This window comes from Mustela nivalis, assembly GCF_964662115.1.
Source record: "Mustela nivalis genome assembly, chromosome: 9".
Lineage (NCBI taxonomy): Eukaryota > Metazoa > Chordata > Mammalia > Carnivora > Mustelidae > Mustela > Mustela nivalis.
In genome coordinates, this window is record NC_139028.1 from 62,660,667 (window position 1) to 62,678,489 (window position 17,823).

The 17,823-nt window shown below is 36.3% G+C and overlaps 1 protein-coding gene and 1 long non-coding RNA gene across 5 annotated transcripts in view; one reads left to right on the forward strand and one right to left on the reverse strand.

The window, feature by feature from the left end:
- Positions 1-17,823, forward strand: part of PGM2L1 (phosphoglucomutase 2 like 1) — a 56,842-nt gene that overhangs the window by 27,544 nt on the left and 11,475 nt on the right. For 3 of the 4 annotated variants that reach the window (XM_082749745.1, XM_082749743.1, XM_082749744.1), the window contains exons 4-12: positions 154-260; positions 974-1,058; positions 4,897-4,980; positions 11,568-11,761; positions 12,689-12,878; positions 13,194-13,291; positions 13,957-14,137; positions 16,840-16,933; positions 17,482-17,611. In XM_082749745.1, coding sequence (XP_082605871.1) covers positions 154-260; positions 974-1,058; positions 4,897-4,980; positions 11,568-11,761; positions 12,689-12,878; positions 13,194-13,291; positions 13,957-14,137; positions 16,840-16,933; positions 17,482-17,611 — 1,163 coding nt within the window. The remainder of the gene's footprint in view (positions 1-153; positions 261-973; positions 1,059-4,896; positions 4,981-11,567; positions 11,762-12,688; positions 12,879-13,193; positions 13,292-13,956; positions 14,138-16,839; positions 16,934-17,481; positions 17,612-17,823) is intronic. The other variant, XM_082749746.1, reaches the window with a different exon arrangement.
- LOC309873685 overlaps positions 10,176-17,823 on the reverse strand; it is a 35,187-nt gene continuing 27,539 nt past the window's right edge. Inside the window, exons 2-3 of the long non-coding RNA XR_014316470.1 lie at positions 12,006-12,110; positions 10,176-10,848 (exon numbers count right to left, since the gene is read on the reverse strand). This is a non-coding gene — a long non-coding RNA (uncharacterized lncRNA). The remainder of the gene's footprint in view (positions 10,849-12,005; positions 12,111-17,823) is intronic.

Consider the following 17,823-nt stretch of genomic DNA (forward strand, 5'->3'; position numbering starts at 1 on the left):
ATTGTTCCCACACTGGTAAACACAAGCATAAAGGTGGAAGCCAGTTCCCTGTGAGCCAATAAACTGCACACAACACATAAAAATAATGGATTTTAAATGGTGGAAAATGCAGGAATTAGTCAGGAACTAATCTTTTGTGTTTATCTGCTTCAGGGAATGTACAAATACCTTGAAAGATGTTTCTCAGACTTCAAGCAGAGAGGCTTTGTTGTTGGGTATGACACCCGGGGTCAAGTAACTAGCAGCTGCAGCAGCCAGAGGTACAGTGTGAATTGTTTCAGAGATTAAGTTGGACTGGAATAAAACCTGAAAAACAATTAGTGGTAGGATTTCTGACCAGGAAACTGTCAACTAGAAATGGGATCACATGCTGATGTTTATTTTAGAGCTGAAATGGGAGCATGTTAAAGCTTCTATTATAACCTTTTGCTCTTACAGGCAGAATTAAAATTTTAAATATTTAGAGTTAGTATTTAGAATGACATAATGGTTTATGTTGTGATTTTAATATTTTGGCACAAGTATCAGGTAGGAGTGATTGTATAACTTGTATTCTCTCATTGTACTCACATTTAGTTAGTTTTAGGGCATTTTCACACATAGATAATCAGGAGATAGCAATATTTTTTTCAGGGTTTAATTATTTTTGTTTCTTGAATTCTCTTAATTCACTTTCCTCAATTCTTTTTGCCTTTCGTGGGTTTTATTTCTTGGTAAAGAAAGATGAATGAGGAAAAAGAAAGAAATTAAGATATCAGTTCTATTTCTTATTAAATACCTTTTCAAAAAATCTTATTTAACATTTTTAAGTTGGGACATGAAGCCCAAATAACCAGTGATTGTAAGAATTTGTTGTATTAGGCTACTACATATTCAGAATAATTACAATATGAAACATTTATTTTGTGGAGGGTTGGGTTTTAAAATGTGTGGTAAGCTAAGGACTAAGTGAAATCTCTATTTTTGTTTTTAGACTTGCTAAACTCACTGCTGCAGTCTTACTAGCCAAAGATGTTCCTGTGTACCTTTTTTCAAGATATGTTCCTACACCTTTTGTAGTAAGTGTGTCATGTTATTGATTGTACACTTTGTTGCTCCTAAAAAGATTTCTTTTTTTTTTTTTTCCCTAAAAAGATTTCTTAATTCAACTGGGATTCAAATCTTTGTCATGCTTATAGTTCTATATTAAGTGATATGAAAGACAAAAGGAAGGAAAACAAATTTTGCTCTGAGTTTATTTTCACTGAACAAGCGTGTGTTGACCCACCAAAGAATTTGATCTATAACAAGATGACAAGTCCACAGTCATGGTCTGATATTTTAATACTCTTCTTCCAGAAACTGGTTTATCAGGCAGATTAAAATGGCTGAGGAGGGGCGCCTAGGTGGCTCAGAGGGTTAAGCCTCTGCCTTCGGCTCAGGTCAGGATCTCAGGGTCCTGGGATCGAGCCCCGCATCAGGCTCTCTGCTCAGCGGTGAGCCTGCTTCCCCCCTCTCTTTCTGCCTGCCTCTCTGCCTACTTGTGATCTCTGTCTGTCAAATAAATAAAATCTTTAAAAAAAAAAAAAGAAATAAAATAGCTGAGGAGAGATTTGGACACACTATTAGCATGCTTGATCTGAGTGTGTGTGTGTGTGTGTGTGTTTGTGTGTGTGTGTGTGTGTAAACACTGTATTTAGTAGTGGTAGGATATTCTTTTTTTTTTTAAGATTTTATTTATTTATTTGAGAGAGAGACAGTGAGAGAGAGCATGAGCGAGGAGAAGGTCAGAGAGAGAAGCAGACTGGGAGCTGGGAGCCCGATGTGGGACTCGATCCTGGGACTCGATCCTGGGACTCCAGTATCATGACCTGAGCTGAAGGCAGTCGTCCAACCAACTGAGCCACCCAGGCGTCCAGGATATTCATTTTTATCAAGCAGGGGATAAAAGGAAATTTCAGTAAATACCAGAGAACTGCTTATCAAGCCGTAGTTCTGGACCTCAATGCAATGAGATCAGAGATAAGAAACTCATAAAACCCCATGTGTTTGGAATTTTTAAAACATAATTCCTGGGTTAAGGAAGATACAATAATGAAGATTAGAAACTACAGGCAGTCCTTGCTTTGAGTGATATTGTAGGACTGTAAAGATAACTATCAGCTGAAACCATGCACAGTGATCCTTAATAATCAAAGGGAAAATTACAGCTGTTCTGCAAACTTTAAAGTTTTTTGTCCAAATTTTAAGAATACCCTATTCTTGGTTAAAAATGTAAGGAAAAGAAAAAAATAGTAAAATTAATACTTATGTAGTACATTGTAATTAAAACATTAAAAACATTGAGAATAAAGTGTTTTATTTCTTGGTAAAAAAAAAATTATCAAGAGTATGAAGAGGACAGGGGCATCTAGCTGGCTCACTTGGAAGAACGTGCAACTCTTGATCTTTGGGTCATGGGTTTGAGCCACATGTTGGGCTAGACAGGTAGATAGGTAAAGAAAGTATGAACAACATGTGCTTCTTATTGTATAACTTAATAGGAGTGAGCATCCTTTCTATTTCTCGGTGAACTGTCACATTCCTTTATAAGTTTGGGTCAGTTTCCCATAGTGTATCCGTTGTACTTTCAATGTTGTGATTTTTCTCTGAGAGTTCCTTTAATGTGAAGGGTTTTTTTGCCAATATCACTTCCCCCAGGACATCTTCATCCTTTTTGTCATAAGCACATTCCTCACTTACATCCATATGTTCACCTACACTAAGCTCATCTGGTTGCACATTGAGAGTCTCTTGAATGACAGCAATGTCATCATTCCCAGCTATTTTCTTCTGTAATTCCACTTATGTTTGATTTAAATTTCCCTTCCATTGTTGTCACTTTTTGTTCTTTTTCTACCCTCTAATCTTTCTTGGCCAGTTCCTTCTTTCAGTTATCCATTTTTGCAAACTATCCCATGGAGTTAAGTAGGCAACACAACTACATGCTTTGCTGTCTGTTGAGAGCTGATAACAGATGCACAGGTCACTGGCAGACTTTAACAGAGTGACGTGATTGGTCACTGGTCATGACGGATCTCTTATATACATATTGTTTATGGACTGAAGAACTAGCAAGTTTGCACTTAATATGGTTTCTCACAGTTAATATACCATGGTAACTGAAATTTGAATGCATTGTTGGGAAATTGTGCTGTTGTTGACTATATTGTTGGGTGTTATTTAACTAAAATATGGTATCAGAAATTCATGTGTTTTGGAACTGTGCAAAGCAAGGACTACCTGTATTTGAAACTGAGCCACAATGAAAATAGTAAATAACAAAAATTATGGACTATAACTAAAGCCCTACTTCAAGGGAAATACATAGCCTTAATGAACATATTAGAAAAAGGGAGGATGAAAAAATAAAGAGCTTAGTATGTTATAGTCAAAACAGATTAAATCTAAATAAAGTAAAAGAAAGAAAATAGTGAAGGTCTGAGGTAAAAATCAATTAAATAGAAATATTTTAAAAACAGGGTATGAATAAAAGCAGAAGTTGACTCTCTGAAGAGACTAATAAAAATGGACAATACTTTCGCAAAGACGCTCAAGAAAAAAATATACAACAAATTAAAAGGGAGCATAATATATATACTAGAGATTAAGAAAACCACAGTATTCTGAACATAATGCAAATAAATGTGAAGGCTTAGATGAAATTAGCCAATTTCCTAGAATAATTGATACATCAAAACTAATAAATAGAAAACCTGAAGAGACTTATAACCATTAAAGAAATTCAACTGGTATTTTTTTTTTAGTCTTCTCAAATTAAAAATGGCAGGTCCAGATAATTTTATTGGGCCAGTTTTCCCAAATATTTGAGAAATAGATAATGTCTCTATAAACCATTCTAGTGATTCACTGGCAATATACTGAGTCGTTCAAAGAAGTGAAAGAATCACTAAACAATTAGCTCTAATGAATGACAGAAAACAGGAAGGGTTCAGAAATCTAGACCATGTCTGTAGGATTCTGCCATTGGGTTGCCAATTCCAAATACCATCAATTCCGGTATGTTAGCCTTCCTCTCTCATTACAGGTAGATTTACTCTAATATGTAGGGAATATATTTTTAGCAGTCCTCCTTGGCAATTCTCTTTGACTAGCTGCAGAAGAAACATCTTGAGGAAGGACTCAGACCAGGTTTGGATGGTTATGAGCCAGTCTCTGAATCATATCATCAGGGGAATAAATTACTCTGGTCAGACCTGGATCTTTTGTTCCCTATGGCCAGGAGAAGAGAAATTAGAAGTGATGGTAGAAGGGGTAGGAGGGATATTCTAGGCTGACAAATGGTAACTACTTCAGAGAAAAAGGGAAATCTAACCTGGAAATTAACTTTGGGAGAGAAGATGGTGACTTGACCTGTATATGTCATATATATATGGAATATATACAAAGATCTTCAAATTGGAAGTCAGTAGGCCTATGTTATTCTACTCTTGAATCTTCTCCCTTATGATTTTATAGTGTGTAAAATGTGTTAGATTAGGTGATTCCTAAATGAACTCCCAACACTAACATTTTTAAGATTACTTTCATAATTCATATTTCCAGAGTCTGGCATATAGTAAGTGTTCATTAAATATCTGTTAAATTAAAAAAAAAGGAAAAGAAAAGTTTATAGGGCTAAGGTAAATTAGACTAGGAGGAAAAAGCCATTCAGTCTAACATCTAAGTGGCTACTGGTGACGTAACAGTTAGATGGCTTTAGCTATATCCCAGCCATTGTATCTGGAGTTGATTGTTGAAGTCATAGGCTGTTTATGTCTTAATGCCTTCTCCTGTTACTTAATCAAGGTTATTCTTATATCAAATGTGTAAGTAGCTGAAAAGCAAAATGGAATTATGGCATTACTGTTTTTTCAGCCATATGCAGTCCAGGAGCTCAAAGCAGTTGCAGGTGTGATGATTACTGCTTCTCACAACCGCAAAGAAGACAATGGATACAAGGTAAACCTGGGACTCTGGATATTTGCTTATTTCACAGTTCTTATTTTATCTGTTTATTTGTTTATTTATTTATTTAGATTTAGATTTTTAAAAATAATATATGCTGAGTATATTCTCATTGCTGAGGAGCAGGCTTAGATGTTGGGGACAGGCAGATAAAAACGTGAAGGCCAGCCCTCAAAGGATGTTTTTCCCTAATGACTTTTATTACTTCTCAATGTGTATGACTATGAAAATCTCTTCAGTGGTCTTTTTGCTTCTAGTATATTCCTGCCTTTGATATCCCCATCCTATCCCCAAATCCACCCCGTCTACCATTTTAGAAACAAAGTCATATTGTACTGAGAACTTAAAGAATGAATGAGAGTTGGCAGGAGGAGAGCAAGAGAAACTTGATCTTACTCTCCTTTCCCTCCAGTCTTATACTGGGACAAAGGATCCATGTGATGTGTCAGCTTCCATGGCAGAAAACGGGTTGGAGAAGGGTGAAGACTGGCAAGAGAGGATACAGCACATTATTGAGCCAGTGTCTGGGGTTCCTGGGTGATGAGTGCATGACCTTATATTTGTTTTTCTTCTTGTATGGGAGGTCTTCAGGCACACTGAGCTCTGTTTTACTGGAGAAAAGAAGATTTAATACTAATTTGAGATTTGGGCCCTGGCTAGCTACCATGCACAGAGGCAAAGAAGAAGCATGATTAATTCAGTTGGGGACATACTATGTTTGAGGTATTTGTGAGCCAACCATGTAGCAACATCCTGTAGGCAAATGGATATATAGCTCTGTTGCCTGGGGGAGAAATCTAAGCTAAAGTGTCAGATTTGGGGGTCATGATATATATTAGGACATGTAAGATGTAAGGGTATTTGGAAGTCTTTTACTTGGATATGTGGCCCAGAGATGGTATATAGTAAAAAACAAGCCCAAAAGAGATCCCTGGGGAATACCAACTTCAAGGGAAGGAAGGAAGTGCAGGAGATAGGAGAAAGACCAGAAGAGATTAGTGCCATCAAAACCAAAGTGAGAAGAAGAGAATTGCAAGGAAGAAGAAGTCAACTGTTGAAGAGAGCTGAGAACCCAGATCTCTCCTCTGACATCAGATGAGACTCCTAAATCCATTAGGATGTCTAACAGATATTTCAGAATTAGGGTCTCTAGAATAGAGGTATTAATTTCCCCTATAGCCTCTCATGTACATGCCCCAATGTGTTCCTTTCCCATTCTTCCCCATCTCTGTAAATGGACACTATCATTCACCCAAACAAAAACCAAAAATTATTCTCGATTACTACTTTCCCTTCACTCCTAACATTTCACTCACTAACAGGTTTTACAAATTCTACATCTAAAATGTATGTTGGAATATGTTTGCTTCTGCTCACTTCTACCTCCACCATTCTAAAACATGGTTATCTTCTATCAGAGATACAGCATCATGGCTGGTCTCTTTCCTGCTCCCATTGTTCTCCCTAAAATCCATTTTCCACCATGCAGCCAGATGATCTTTGAAAATATGAACAGGTCATGTTACTTCCCTGCTTAAAATTCTCCAGTGACTTCTCATTATCCAAATAAAATCCAAGCTCCTTACCTTGAGGTTTACAGAATCCTGCCTACCTCTCCAGCCTAATTTCATTCATTCCTCTTCTGTGCTCACTGTGTTCTAGTCACACTCCCACTTCTTCCTTTTCCTTTGTCTGCCAGTATACCAAGCCCTCTCCCATCTCTGAGCCTTTGTAAATGGTTTTGGCTCTGCTTGCATTGCTCTTGCCTTCATCTTGCGGATTTGTTTATTTTTATCCTTCAGGTTCCTGCCCAGATGTTATTTCCTTGAAGAGACCTTCCCAGGCCACCTTATCTGAAGTGGCTTCCCTCAATGACTTTCTCATCATCTTGTTTATTTCCTTCACAGAGCTTATCGCTGTCTGATGATCTGTTTTCTTGAAAATGAATTGTTTTCTTTATTGAGTTGTTTGACCTTCTCCAACCCTGTTCCCCAATATAAACTCATGGGTGAAGGGCCTTGGTCTGTTTTGATGTTCATTGCTAGTGAACATATTTGTCACATAGGAAAGCCTCAAAGGTTTTTTTTTTCTTTTCTTAAAATATACACACAAGTTAAAAAGGATAAAAGTTAAACAGTGTATAAAGTTAAACATAAAAAGTATCTCTCACCATACCCCATAAAAGCCCTATACCCCTTTTCAGAACCAAATACAGTTTCTGGTTTTAGTTTCCCCCCAGCACATGTAATCATATGTGTATTTGTCACTCTCACTCCCACATTTTTCCCCCCATAAATAGCAGAGTACTATATGGAGTGTTCTGCACCTTGCTTTTTCACACAACAGTATGAAACAATCTTAGAGATCATTCTCTTAGTCAACTGATAGGGAGATAGGTCTGCCTCATTCATCTTTAAAAGTCTATATAACAAATCCTGATTTATTGTATTTTATTTATTTTTTTAAAGATTTTACTTATTTATTTGAGAGAGAGAGAGAACAGGAGAAGGGCAGAGAAGAGTAGAGGAAGAGGGAGAAGCAGGCCTCCTGCTCAGTGGGGAAGAGAACACATGGGTTGGGGGAGGGACAAAGGGAGAGGGAGAGAGAAAGAATCTTCACTCATGCAGACTCCATGCTGAGCATGGAGCCCAGCGTGGAGCTCAATCTCATGACCCTGAGATCATGATCTGAGCCAAAATGAAGAGTGGAATGTTTAACAGACTAAACCACCCTGCTCCCCACAATCCTGATTTATTTAAGCAATCCTCTGTTGGTGAACAGTTCATTTGTTTCTAATCTTCTGCTATTTATAAACAGTGCTACAAAGAGTGTTCTTCTACATATGTCTTTGTTCATATGTGTAAGTAGATTTATATAATCAGTATGGAATAGTAGTTAGAACTTGGGTTGGGTTTAAAACCTGACTGTAGGATACTTGGGTGGCTCAGTAAGTTAAGTGTCTGCCTTTGGCTCAGGTCTTGATCCCAGGATCCCGGGATCCCGGGATCTAGCTGTGCATTGGGCTCCCTGCTCAGTGGGGAGCCTACTTCTCTCTCTCTCAAATAAATAAATAAAATCTCTCTGTCTCTCAAATAAATAAATAAAATCTTTTTTTTTTTTAAAGATTTTATTTATTTATTTGACAGAGAGAGAAATCACAAGTAGGGGAAGAGTCAGGCAGAGAGAGAGAGAAGCAGGCTCCCGCTGAGCAAAGAGCCCGATGCGGGGCTCGATCCCAGGACACTGAGTTCATGACCTGAGCCGAAGGCAGCGGCTTAATCCACTGAGCCACCCAGGCGCCCCATAAATAAAATCTTTAAAAAATAAAGAGGCTCATTTCTTTGTACTTTAGTTTCCCCATCTGCAAACTAGGGATAATAATAGAACCAAGGTCATAGAGTGGGAGTGAGGATTAAAGGAGATATTGCAGGAAAAATGCCCAGTGCTCAATAAATGTTAGCTGTTGCTTGTATTTTTTTCATTTGCTGCAGTGTCCAATATTGTAGCCACTAGCCACCTATGGCTATTGAACATTTAAACTATGACTAGTCTGAATTGAGGTGTGCTGAAAGTATAAAATACACACCAGATTTCAAAGACTTACTATGAAAAAAGAATGTAAAATATTTCATTAATTTTGTATTGATTATATGTTGAAATGATAATATTATGGATATATTGGGCTGTATGAAGTATATTACTACTAATTATGCCTGTTTCTTTTTATCTTAATGTGGTTACTAAAAGCTTTAAAATTATGTAAGTGGCTTGCATTTGTGGCTTACATTGTATTTCTATGGCATTGTTCATCTATATCATAAATTTCTAGAAGTGAAACTTTTGAGTCAAAGCAGTATGAAAGAAAACTTGTCACTCTTTCTTTGAGGTGGTTGTACCAACTGCTACTCTCCCTAACAGCGTAAAAGGGTCTTTATCCCATACCTCCCATATTATCATTTTGGTCTTTGCCAATCAGATAGATGAGTGTTATGTTTAATCTGTACCTGTTTTAAGAGTAAGGTAGACTGTCTTTTCATTTACTTGCATTAGATTTGTTTTCCCTTTCCTGAGATGTCTGTTAAAGGTTTTGTTCATTTTTCTCTTTGATTATTGCTCTTTTTCTTAGTGATTTGTGGGAACTCTTTATATATAAAAAGTAGCTCTTGGTCATCAAATATACCCTATCATCAAAATACCTCAATATTTTGCAGATATTTCCCCCCATATCATGACTTTATTTATATTTTTCCATGCATGATACTATTATATTTTTTCCATTTTGGGGAAAAGGCTATTTTGGCATTTTTATTGGTATCATATTTCATTTGTAGATTAATTTAGGAAGCTTCAACATGTTTATAATATTTATTGAGTCTCTTCATTCATTAACAGGGTGTATCCTTCTGTTCTTTCAAGGCTTCTATTATATACTTTAGTAATATTTTAAATATTTTTAATAGGTCTTTCATATTTTAATAACTTTTTTTTTTTAAAGAGGGAAAAAACGGGATTGTGAGAGGGAGGGCCAGAGGGAGAGGGAGAGAGAATCCTAAACAGGCTCCATGCTCAGTGTGGAGCCCAAGACAGGGCTCCATCTCAAGACCCTGAGATCATAATCTGAGCTGAAATCAAGAGTCAAACACCTAACCAACTGAGCCACTACAGACCCCTTTCAAATATTTCTTTTAAAGTTTGTTCATGGATATATTTTGTTGCATGGATTTTTCTGTTACTATATCAGATAGGGATACTTTCTGCTACAGATTTGGAAAACTTATGGGTTTTTCTGTCAGTTTAAGCTGATAGGAATTGATTTCTCACACATGAAGTTAAGTCCAGGGTACATGGCTACTAGCGGGATTCTGTAGCTCAGTGTTGTTGCGCCTGGCATCTCTTTGCAGGTTTTTTTTGCCTTTCCTTCAAGTGTGAACATCATAGAATGGTTATACCTCTAGGCATCACATCCATATACAAAGGCAAGAAGAAATGGGCAAGGACAAAGGCTAGGAGTTTTTTCTCATGTTTTATAAATTTTCATGGTGAACCTTCGGGGCCTATGGATAGAATCTTTTTTGTGGCTTGGGATGTGGGAACATCACTCAGAGCAGTTACTGGTTTTGTTTTGTTTTGTTTTTTAATTTCTTTTTTTTTTTTTAAAGATTTTATTTATTTATTTGACAGACAGAGATCACAAGTAGGCAGAGAGGCAGGCAGAGGGAGAGGAGGAAGCAGGCTCCCTGGTGAGCAGGGAGCCGATGCGGGGCTTGATCCCAGAACCCTGGTATCGTGACCTGAGCTGAAGGCAGAGGCTTTAACCCACTGAGCCACCCAGGCGCCCCTGTTTTTTAATTTCTGCAGGAACCAGGAGTTTCACTGACTGGGAGCAATTTCTATATTAACTGAGATCTCAGATTTGAAAGTTTTTAAAAATACCCCAGAAAACACATCCTTCCTCAACACCTTTCTATAATAATGGGCAGGACTTCTATTCTGTATTTCCACTGATCGGGGATGGGGGGAGTCTCAGGTCTCCAATTTCCTACCTTCCACATGAGTATTACAACTCAAAAACCAAATAAATAGTTCCCAAACTCCAGGCAGTCACAGCATCAGCTCCACAACCTTATATCACTCTGGTTTTCCTTTTTTCCCACTGCCTGGAGTTTTCCCTTTTCTTCTTCTGAACTGACCTATGCATTTTAGATAATGCTTTTCTAACAGTAGCTAACATTTCAAAATGTTTATAGAGTGAGAATTTTCAGGTCATCTTGTCTACCATCTTGTTTGGCACAGAGCTTAGTACATAGTACATATTCAAATGTATTCTTCTTTCCTTCATTCAGGAGGCAGAAGAGGGTAGTCCTGTCATATATTTGGTAGAAGTCATTATGGATATTCTCTAAGCAAAGTGTCTTCTAAATTTGAAATCCTATGAATTCTAGAAATACACTTTATTGATTTGTTGTTGTTGTTGTTAACTGTTCCTAATGTCTTGTTGATTGAAATACTTGGCAAACTGACAGCTTAATGAAATGTATTTTCATTCATTAAGTACTGAAAACACATATACTGAAAAGTATATATAATAATTAATATGCTAATTATATTTCCTGATATAGACACTGTCTGATATGACATGTATTCTACTTTAATTTACATCTGAAAAGTAATTTCTTCTTTATTACAGAACTACTTAATGCTAAAATTTTATAGTATGAAATTTTATGGATATCCATGATTTCTTAGATTATCTTTAGTATATAGTTATAAATCTAAGAGTATGATTGGCTACTATGGCATATGCATATTAATATGTTATCATAATGATGCCCTGATTTTATTTTAATTGTACTCTTATTAAAGTACACTTCTAAAAATGAAAATAATACATTATCCCTTTATTGAAGAGTCCCTGTAGAATCATTATCATGGACATCCTTTGGTATTAAATTAGTCCCATGTTGATATTTTCTACTTAATTAACTTGGAACACTTCTATGTAAAGCCAAATATCTCTACTGTAGCTAAAAATATCTGGCCAACATTTCAACTACTTATAGCTGTATTTACCTATCATCTAGGTTTATTGGGAAACTGGTGCTCAGATCACATCTCCTCATGATAAAGAAATTCTGAAATGTATAGAAGAATGTGTGGAACCTTGGAATGGTTCCTGGAATGATAATTTAGTGGATACCAGCCCACTGAAGAGAGATCCTCTGCAGGACATTTGCAGGAGATACATGGAAGATCTTAAAAAGATATGTTTTCACAGGTATCCAATGGAAATACAGGGATAACATTACCATATAAGAAGATTAACAAATAAAGAAAAGAAACAGGGATAAAGATGTGTTGGCTGTTCATTATATTAAAAAGATAGCCAAATAGTACCATTCATCATAGTTAAAAGGTGGAAATAACCCAAATATCCATCAACTGATGAATGGGTAAATAAACTGTGCTATATCTATACAATGAAATATTATTCAGCAATAAAAAGAAATTCTGATACACACCACAACATGGATAAACTTTGCAAACATGCTCAATGATAGAAGCCAGTCACAAAAGACCACATATTATATGATTCCATTTATATAAAATGTCCAGAGAAGGCAAAGCTATAGAAACAGAAACAGACAGAGGGTATATTAGTGATTGCCTATGGCTAGGAGGAATGGGAATGTTAGGGGATGGTGGCTCTGGGGTAGAGTTTCTTTTGTCAATAGTGAGAATTTTCTAAAATTGATTATGGTAATGGATGAAGAATCTATGAATATAGTGAAATTGAATTGAATTGCACACTTTAAATAGATGAATTGTATAGTATATTAATTACTAATTGTATAGTATATTAGGGTATATATATATAGGATATATATAGGGTATATTAGTATATTATAAATTACTAATTGTATAGCATATTAATTACTAATAACACTGTTAAAGTTATAGCTAAATATATGTATTCTCTATATGAGATTAAGAAATTTTCTCTAAAATTTGTTTTTGCCTTATTTCCATATTTTCATAACTATTCCATAAATAGCTAATGCTATTGCTAGAAAGCTGCTGGCTTGCTGAATATCTTTTCTTCATCCAAAAAAATAGATTTTAGCTTCTTCTCTATAGCTGATTTTAATTTTACCACAAGTACCAAGTTTTATGATATCGATTGAATAACTCTTTTCCTTTACAGGGAATTAAACTCAAAGACCACCTTGAAATTTGTACATACATCTTTCCATGGGGTTGGACATGACTATGTGCAGTTGGCTTTTCAGGTGTTTGGTTTTAAGCCTCCAATTCCAGTACCAGAACAAAAAGATCCTGATCCAGACTTTTCTACTGTTAAATGCCCAAATCCTGAAGAAGGAGAATCTGTGCTGGTATTTTTTTTCCTTTATTTAAATTATTATTAGTGTATTAAACTTTATCAAATAAACTCATTGACAATTCAAAGATTACTTACAAAGGCAGAAACCACCTTCGTTGACATAATTTAATTTCTATTGGAGCTATATATTCTGTTTTATTTGAAATCTCTTTGGTGGATATCCCTACTTCTAGGCTTATTTACTAAATTTAGTCAAACTGTATTCATTCTAAAATTGATGTCAACTAACATAGTGCCCACAAGTAGGAGTATTAACATTGAATTTAACATCTGGAATACAATCTGGTGATTTGGCTTATTATTTCAGGAACTTTCTTTGAGACTGGCAGAGAAAGAAAATGCCCGAATTGTGCTAGCCACAGATCCTGATGCAGACCGGCTGGCAGTGGCAGAACTTCAGGAGAAGTAAGTAAAGCCTGTTATTTAATTAAAAGCTTAAGCTTTGAAAAAGAGGTTTTGATTTTAAGTCTTACAGGCTCATTCAAAATAATAAAAAAATAAGAAAATAAATCTCCTGTTAAGTCCACTATCCAAAGATAACCCCTAGGTATATATTTTGACATTTCCTTAAGACATATTTGTTTTTATAAAATTATTATCATGCTACATATATTTTTCTATCTTGTTTCCCATTTGATATTGTACCGTGAACACTTTTTTCAGTCCTTAAATATTGTTTAAAATATTATAAAAGGACATGATATCCCAACAGATTGCTTTATCAATATAATCATTTTCTAATCTTGGTCTTTTGGATTGCAGTGTATTTTTGCCCTTATATGTTGTGATAAATGTCCTTATATAGATAGGACATCATATTATAACTTTTCTTAGATTAAGTAAGAGAACAAAAGTTACAGTGTAATAATTTTTCAACAGACATTATTGCCTTTTCTACCCTAAATTCACCCATGGTGAGCTAGAAATAATCCTAAACGTTTTCTCAAAAATCTCGTATAATAGCTTTTGGATTTTCGTACATGAAGGATGGTAATTTATATGTCTAAGTGTCAAGAAATTTTAATGAGCAGTTATAAAAGTCTTGACTTGAATCTTCGTTCTCTCTATAGTGGTCACTGGAAAGTTTTCACAGGGAACGAGTTGGCAGCTTTGTTTGGGTGGTGGATGTTTGACTGCTGGAAGAAAAATACATCAAGAAATGCTGATGTGAAGAATGTTTATATGTTAGCCACCACGGTCTCTTCCAAAATTTTGAAGGCAATTGCACTTAAAGAAGGATTTCATTTTGAAGTAAGAACAGAGAATATCTGCATGCTACTTTTCTAAATCAATTTCTATACATTAAAGCCACCTCCCCACCAAAAGTAACTTGTATTGATTTGATTTAAAATCCTTCCCTTTTTTCTAGTTATGTTAACACTTGCTTAATCTTGTGACAGTTTAGACACCTTGAGTCAAGTCCATCCATCCAGTATGTGAATTTCTGGAACTGAGATAAGATATTCTTTAAAAATTGCATTAATGCTTATTATTCCATACAACAAAATCTGTTTGTTTGTTTGTTTGTTTGTTTTTTTAAAGATTTTATTTATTCATTTGACAGACAGAGATCACAAGTAGGCAGAGAGGCAGGGAGAGAGAGGAGGAAGCAGGCTCCCCACAGAGCAGAGAGCCCGATGCGGGGATCGATCCCAGGACCCTGGGATCATGACTTGAGCTGAAGGCAGAGGCTTTAACCCACTGAGCCACCCAGGTGCCCCAAAATCTGGTTTTCATACTAAGAAAATCTGGCACCTAGTGACCTCATCAGTAATATAAACTCCATTCCAAAAAATAATCCATTCCATTCCAAAAACTCCATTCCAAAAAATAATCATGACCATTATTTAGGCTCTTCAAGTTCAGTCTTAAGAAACTTAGTCTTCTAAATTATAAGTTAAGACCTAATGATTCTATATCCAAAAAACAAGAAATAACTCTCAGCACAGATCATTAACTTTCGTGAGCCTTAGAGAGTTAAGCTAACAGTTTCTATAGCTTCTGGGATTGATGCCAATTAAATTGCCTTTCCTCTGTCATCTTTGTCAAATATCAGTGCAGTTGTCACCTCTGGGCATTTTTCTTGAGCTACAGCCAAGCTATAGGTCTTAACAATAATTGGCTGAATTAAAAAAAAAAAAAAACTATATTTGTTTTAATGAAATAGAACTTTCTTTTTTTTTTTTTTTAAAGATTTTATTTATTTATTTGACAGACAGAGAACACAAGTAGACAGAGGCAGGCAGATAGAGAGGAAGGTAAGCAGGCCCCCTGCTGAGCAGAGAGCCCGATGTGGGACTCGATCCCAGGACCCTGAGACCATGACCTGAGCCGAAGGCAGCGGCTTAACCCACTGAGCCACCCAGGCGCCCTGAAATAGAACTTTCAATCTCAGGCTTAAAAAAAAGTACAAATACCAGAGTGCCTGGGTGACTCAGTCCATTAAGCATCCAACTCTTGATCTCAGCTCAGGTCTTGATCTCACAGTCGTGAGTTCAAGCCCTGTGTTGGGCTCCACATCCAGCACAGAGCCTACTTAAAAAAAACAATAGGGTTTCTTAGGTGGCTCAGTGGGTTAGGCTTCTGCCTTCGGCTCAGGTCATGATCTCAGGGTCGTGGAATCAAGCCCTGCATCAGGCTCTCTGCTCAGTCTGGACCCTGCTTCCTTCTCTTTCTGCCTTCTTCTCTGCCTACTTGTGCGCTCTCTCTCTCTCTCTGTGTCAAATAAATAAATAAAGTCTTAAAAAAACAACAACAACAACAAATTGCTAATGAACAGAAATTGAAAATTTATTCAAGCCTAAGATTTTGAATTATGGTAATGTTAACATTTTCCTCATTAATATTTATGGCAAAAATAATGTATAATGAGCACAAAAGAGAACATGATCCTAAAGACCAGTATTATAAATTTGCTTCCTTGTGTTTTTTGTTGGTTCTGGGGATGGCAGCAAAGGTTTTAGCTTTATTTTTTTCCCACTGAGGAAGTAGAGAGGTAAATTGGGAATCATTAAGTTACTAATGGCGAGTTCTAGAGTCAGTGTCTATCACATCCTCTTTCTGTTGACTCTACAACAGCTCATGTCTTTAAAGTGAACAGTAGCTTATAAGATGAAAAGTCCTTGGACCTAATTACAAAGAAGGGCCGGAGGGTATGTGCTATGATGAGTGCTGTGAAGTGTGTTCACCTGGCGATTCACAGACCTGTACCCCTGGGGCTAAAAATACATTATATGTTTATAAAAAAACAAAAACAAAAACAAAAAAAGAAGGGCTAAAAATACATTATATGTTTATAAAAAAACAAAAACAAAAACAAAAAAAGTAACTTTCTTGGTTTTATTTACTCCATGGTGTTATGGTAAGGGACACCTGGTTTAAGCATGCGCTGTGGTAATGATGAAAGTACATCATTAAAAACCCAAAGGGGACTAAATCACAAGCTTCATAGGTTCTCTTATATTGTACTTATAATACAGACCCAAAGACAGTTTCTGAGAAGCAGTGTAGGTGAATCCTGGCTCCATCTCTTATGTACAGCATAGTCTTAGGCAAACTCACTGAGTCTCTGAGCCTGTGTTTCAGCAACAGAGTTTTTATGAGCATTAAAAGAGACAATGACATAAAGCGCCTGTTAATGATGCTTGATGAATAGTAGATAATCATAATAGATGTATTTATGTTACTCTGTGACTGTCTGGATCCCCATTTACAGATGTTGGATTCTATTTGGTGTCAGTCAGCTATTTCTGTGCTCAATAAATAGTAGGTTATCAGTCATGGCAATATGAATCTGAGCACTTCCTGGCTATATGCTTAGTATGGTATAAATCTGTGTGGGCCAAAAGCCATTAGAGAAGATCACTATGAAAGTGTTACATGCATTTAGTGAGAGGTCTTTCTATATGTCTATGAGGAGTCACTTACTTAGAATGGCCTTCTCTTCATTTCAGGAAACATTACCAGGTTTTAAATGGATTGGAAGTAGGATAAAAGACCTCCTGGAAAATGGGAAAGAAGTCCTTTTTGCATTTGAGGAGTCAATTGGTATGTAGTAAATATTAAAATCTTTAAAATTTGAATGAGAGCATATTTTAAAGTGTAGTAATTCTGTGGAGAGGAAATTTTGTCTTCCGGTTTTGTCTTTTGAGTTGTAAAAACCACAGAGAACTCAGAAATATGTAGATGCACTTTTTGTTGGGGGGAACTGGGGGGAAGACCCTTAAAAGTACCCTAAGTACCTTCAGTATCAGTGGGCTTCATCTGTCAGTAGGCTCTTAAATTCATTGGTTCTTCTGAAGAAATGTAAAACTATTGAAATTATTTTAGGCTTAAGTTTTCCCCTTTTTAAAAAATGTGTTTTAAGGGGCCCCTGGGTGGCTCAGTTGGTTAAGTGTCTGCGTTTGTCTGCCTTTGGCTCCGGTCATGATCCTGGGGTCCTGGGGTCCTGGGTTCGAGCCCCACCTTTGTCCTGGCTCGTGCTCAGTGGGGAGCCTGCTTCTCCCTCTCCCTCACTCCTCTTCCCTGCTCCTGTGTGCTCGTTCTTTCTCTCTAATAAATAAAAATCTAAAAAAAAAATGTGTTTTAATTCTTAGGTTTTCTGTGTGGCACTTCGGTTTTGGATAAAGATGGGGTGAGTGCAGCCGTAGTTGCTGCCGAGATGGCAGCTTACCTGGAAACCATGAATATAACATTGAAACAGCAGCTGATTAAGGTCTATGAAAAGTAAGTTCTGTTATTATGAATTTCTCTTTTCAATTGCCAAACTTCTCATTTTGGGGGCCCTCCTTTTAGCTTTCTAAATTTGGTTTTCGAAAACAGCCAGTCCTTTCTAAAAAGTTCTAAAACTGAAGTAAAGACTGCCACTTCCTACGTAATACTGTAATAGGCTTATCTTTATACTTTGCTGAAGAGTTATCTGAAATCTGACTTTAACA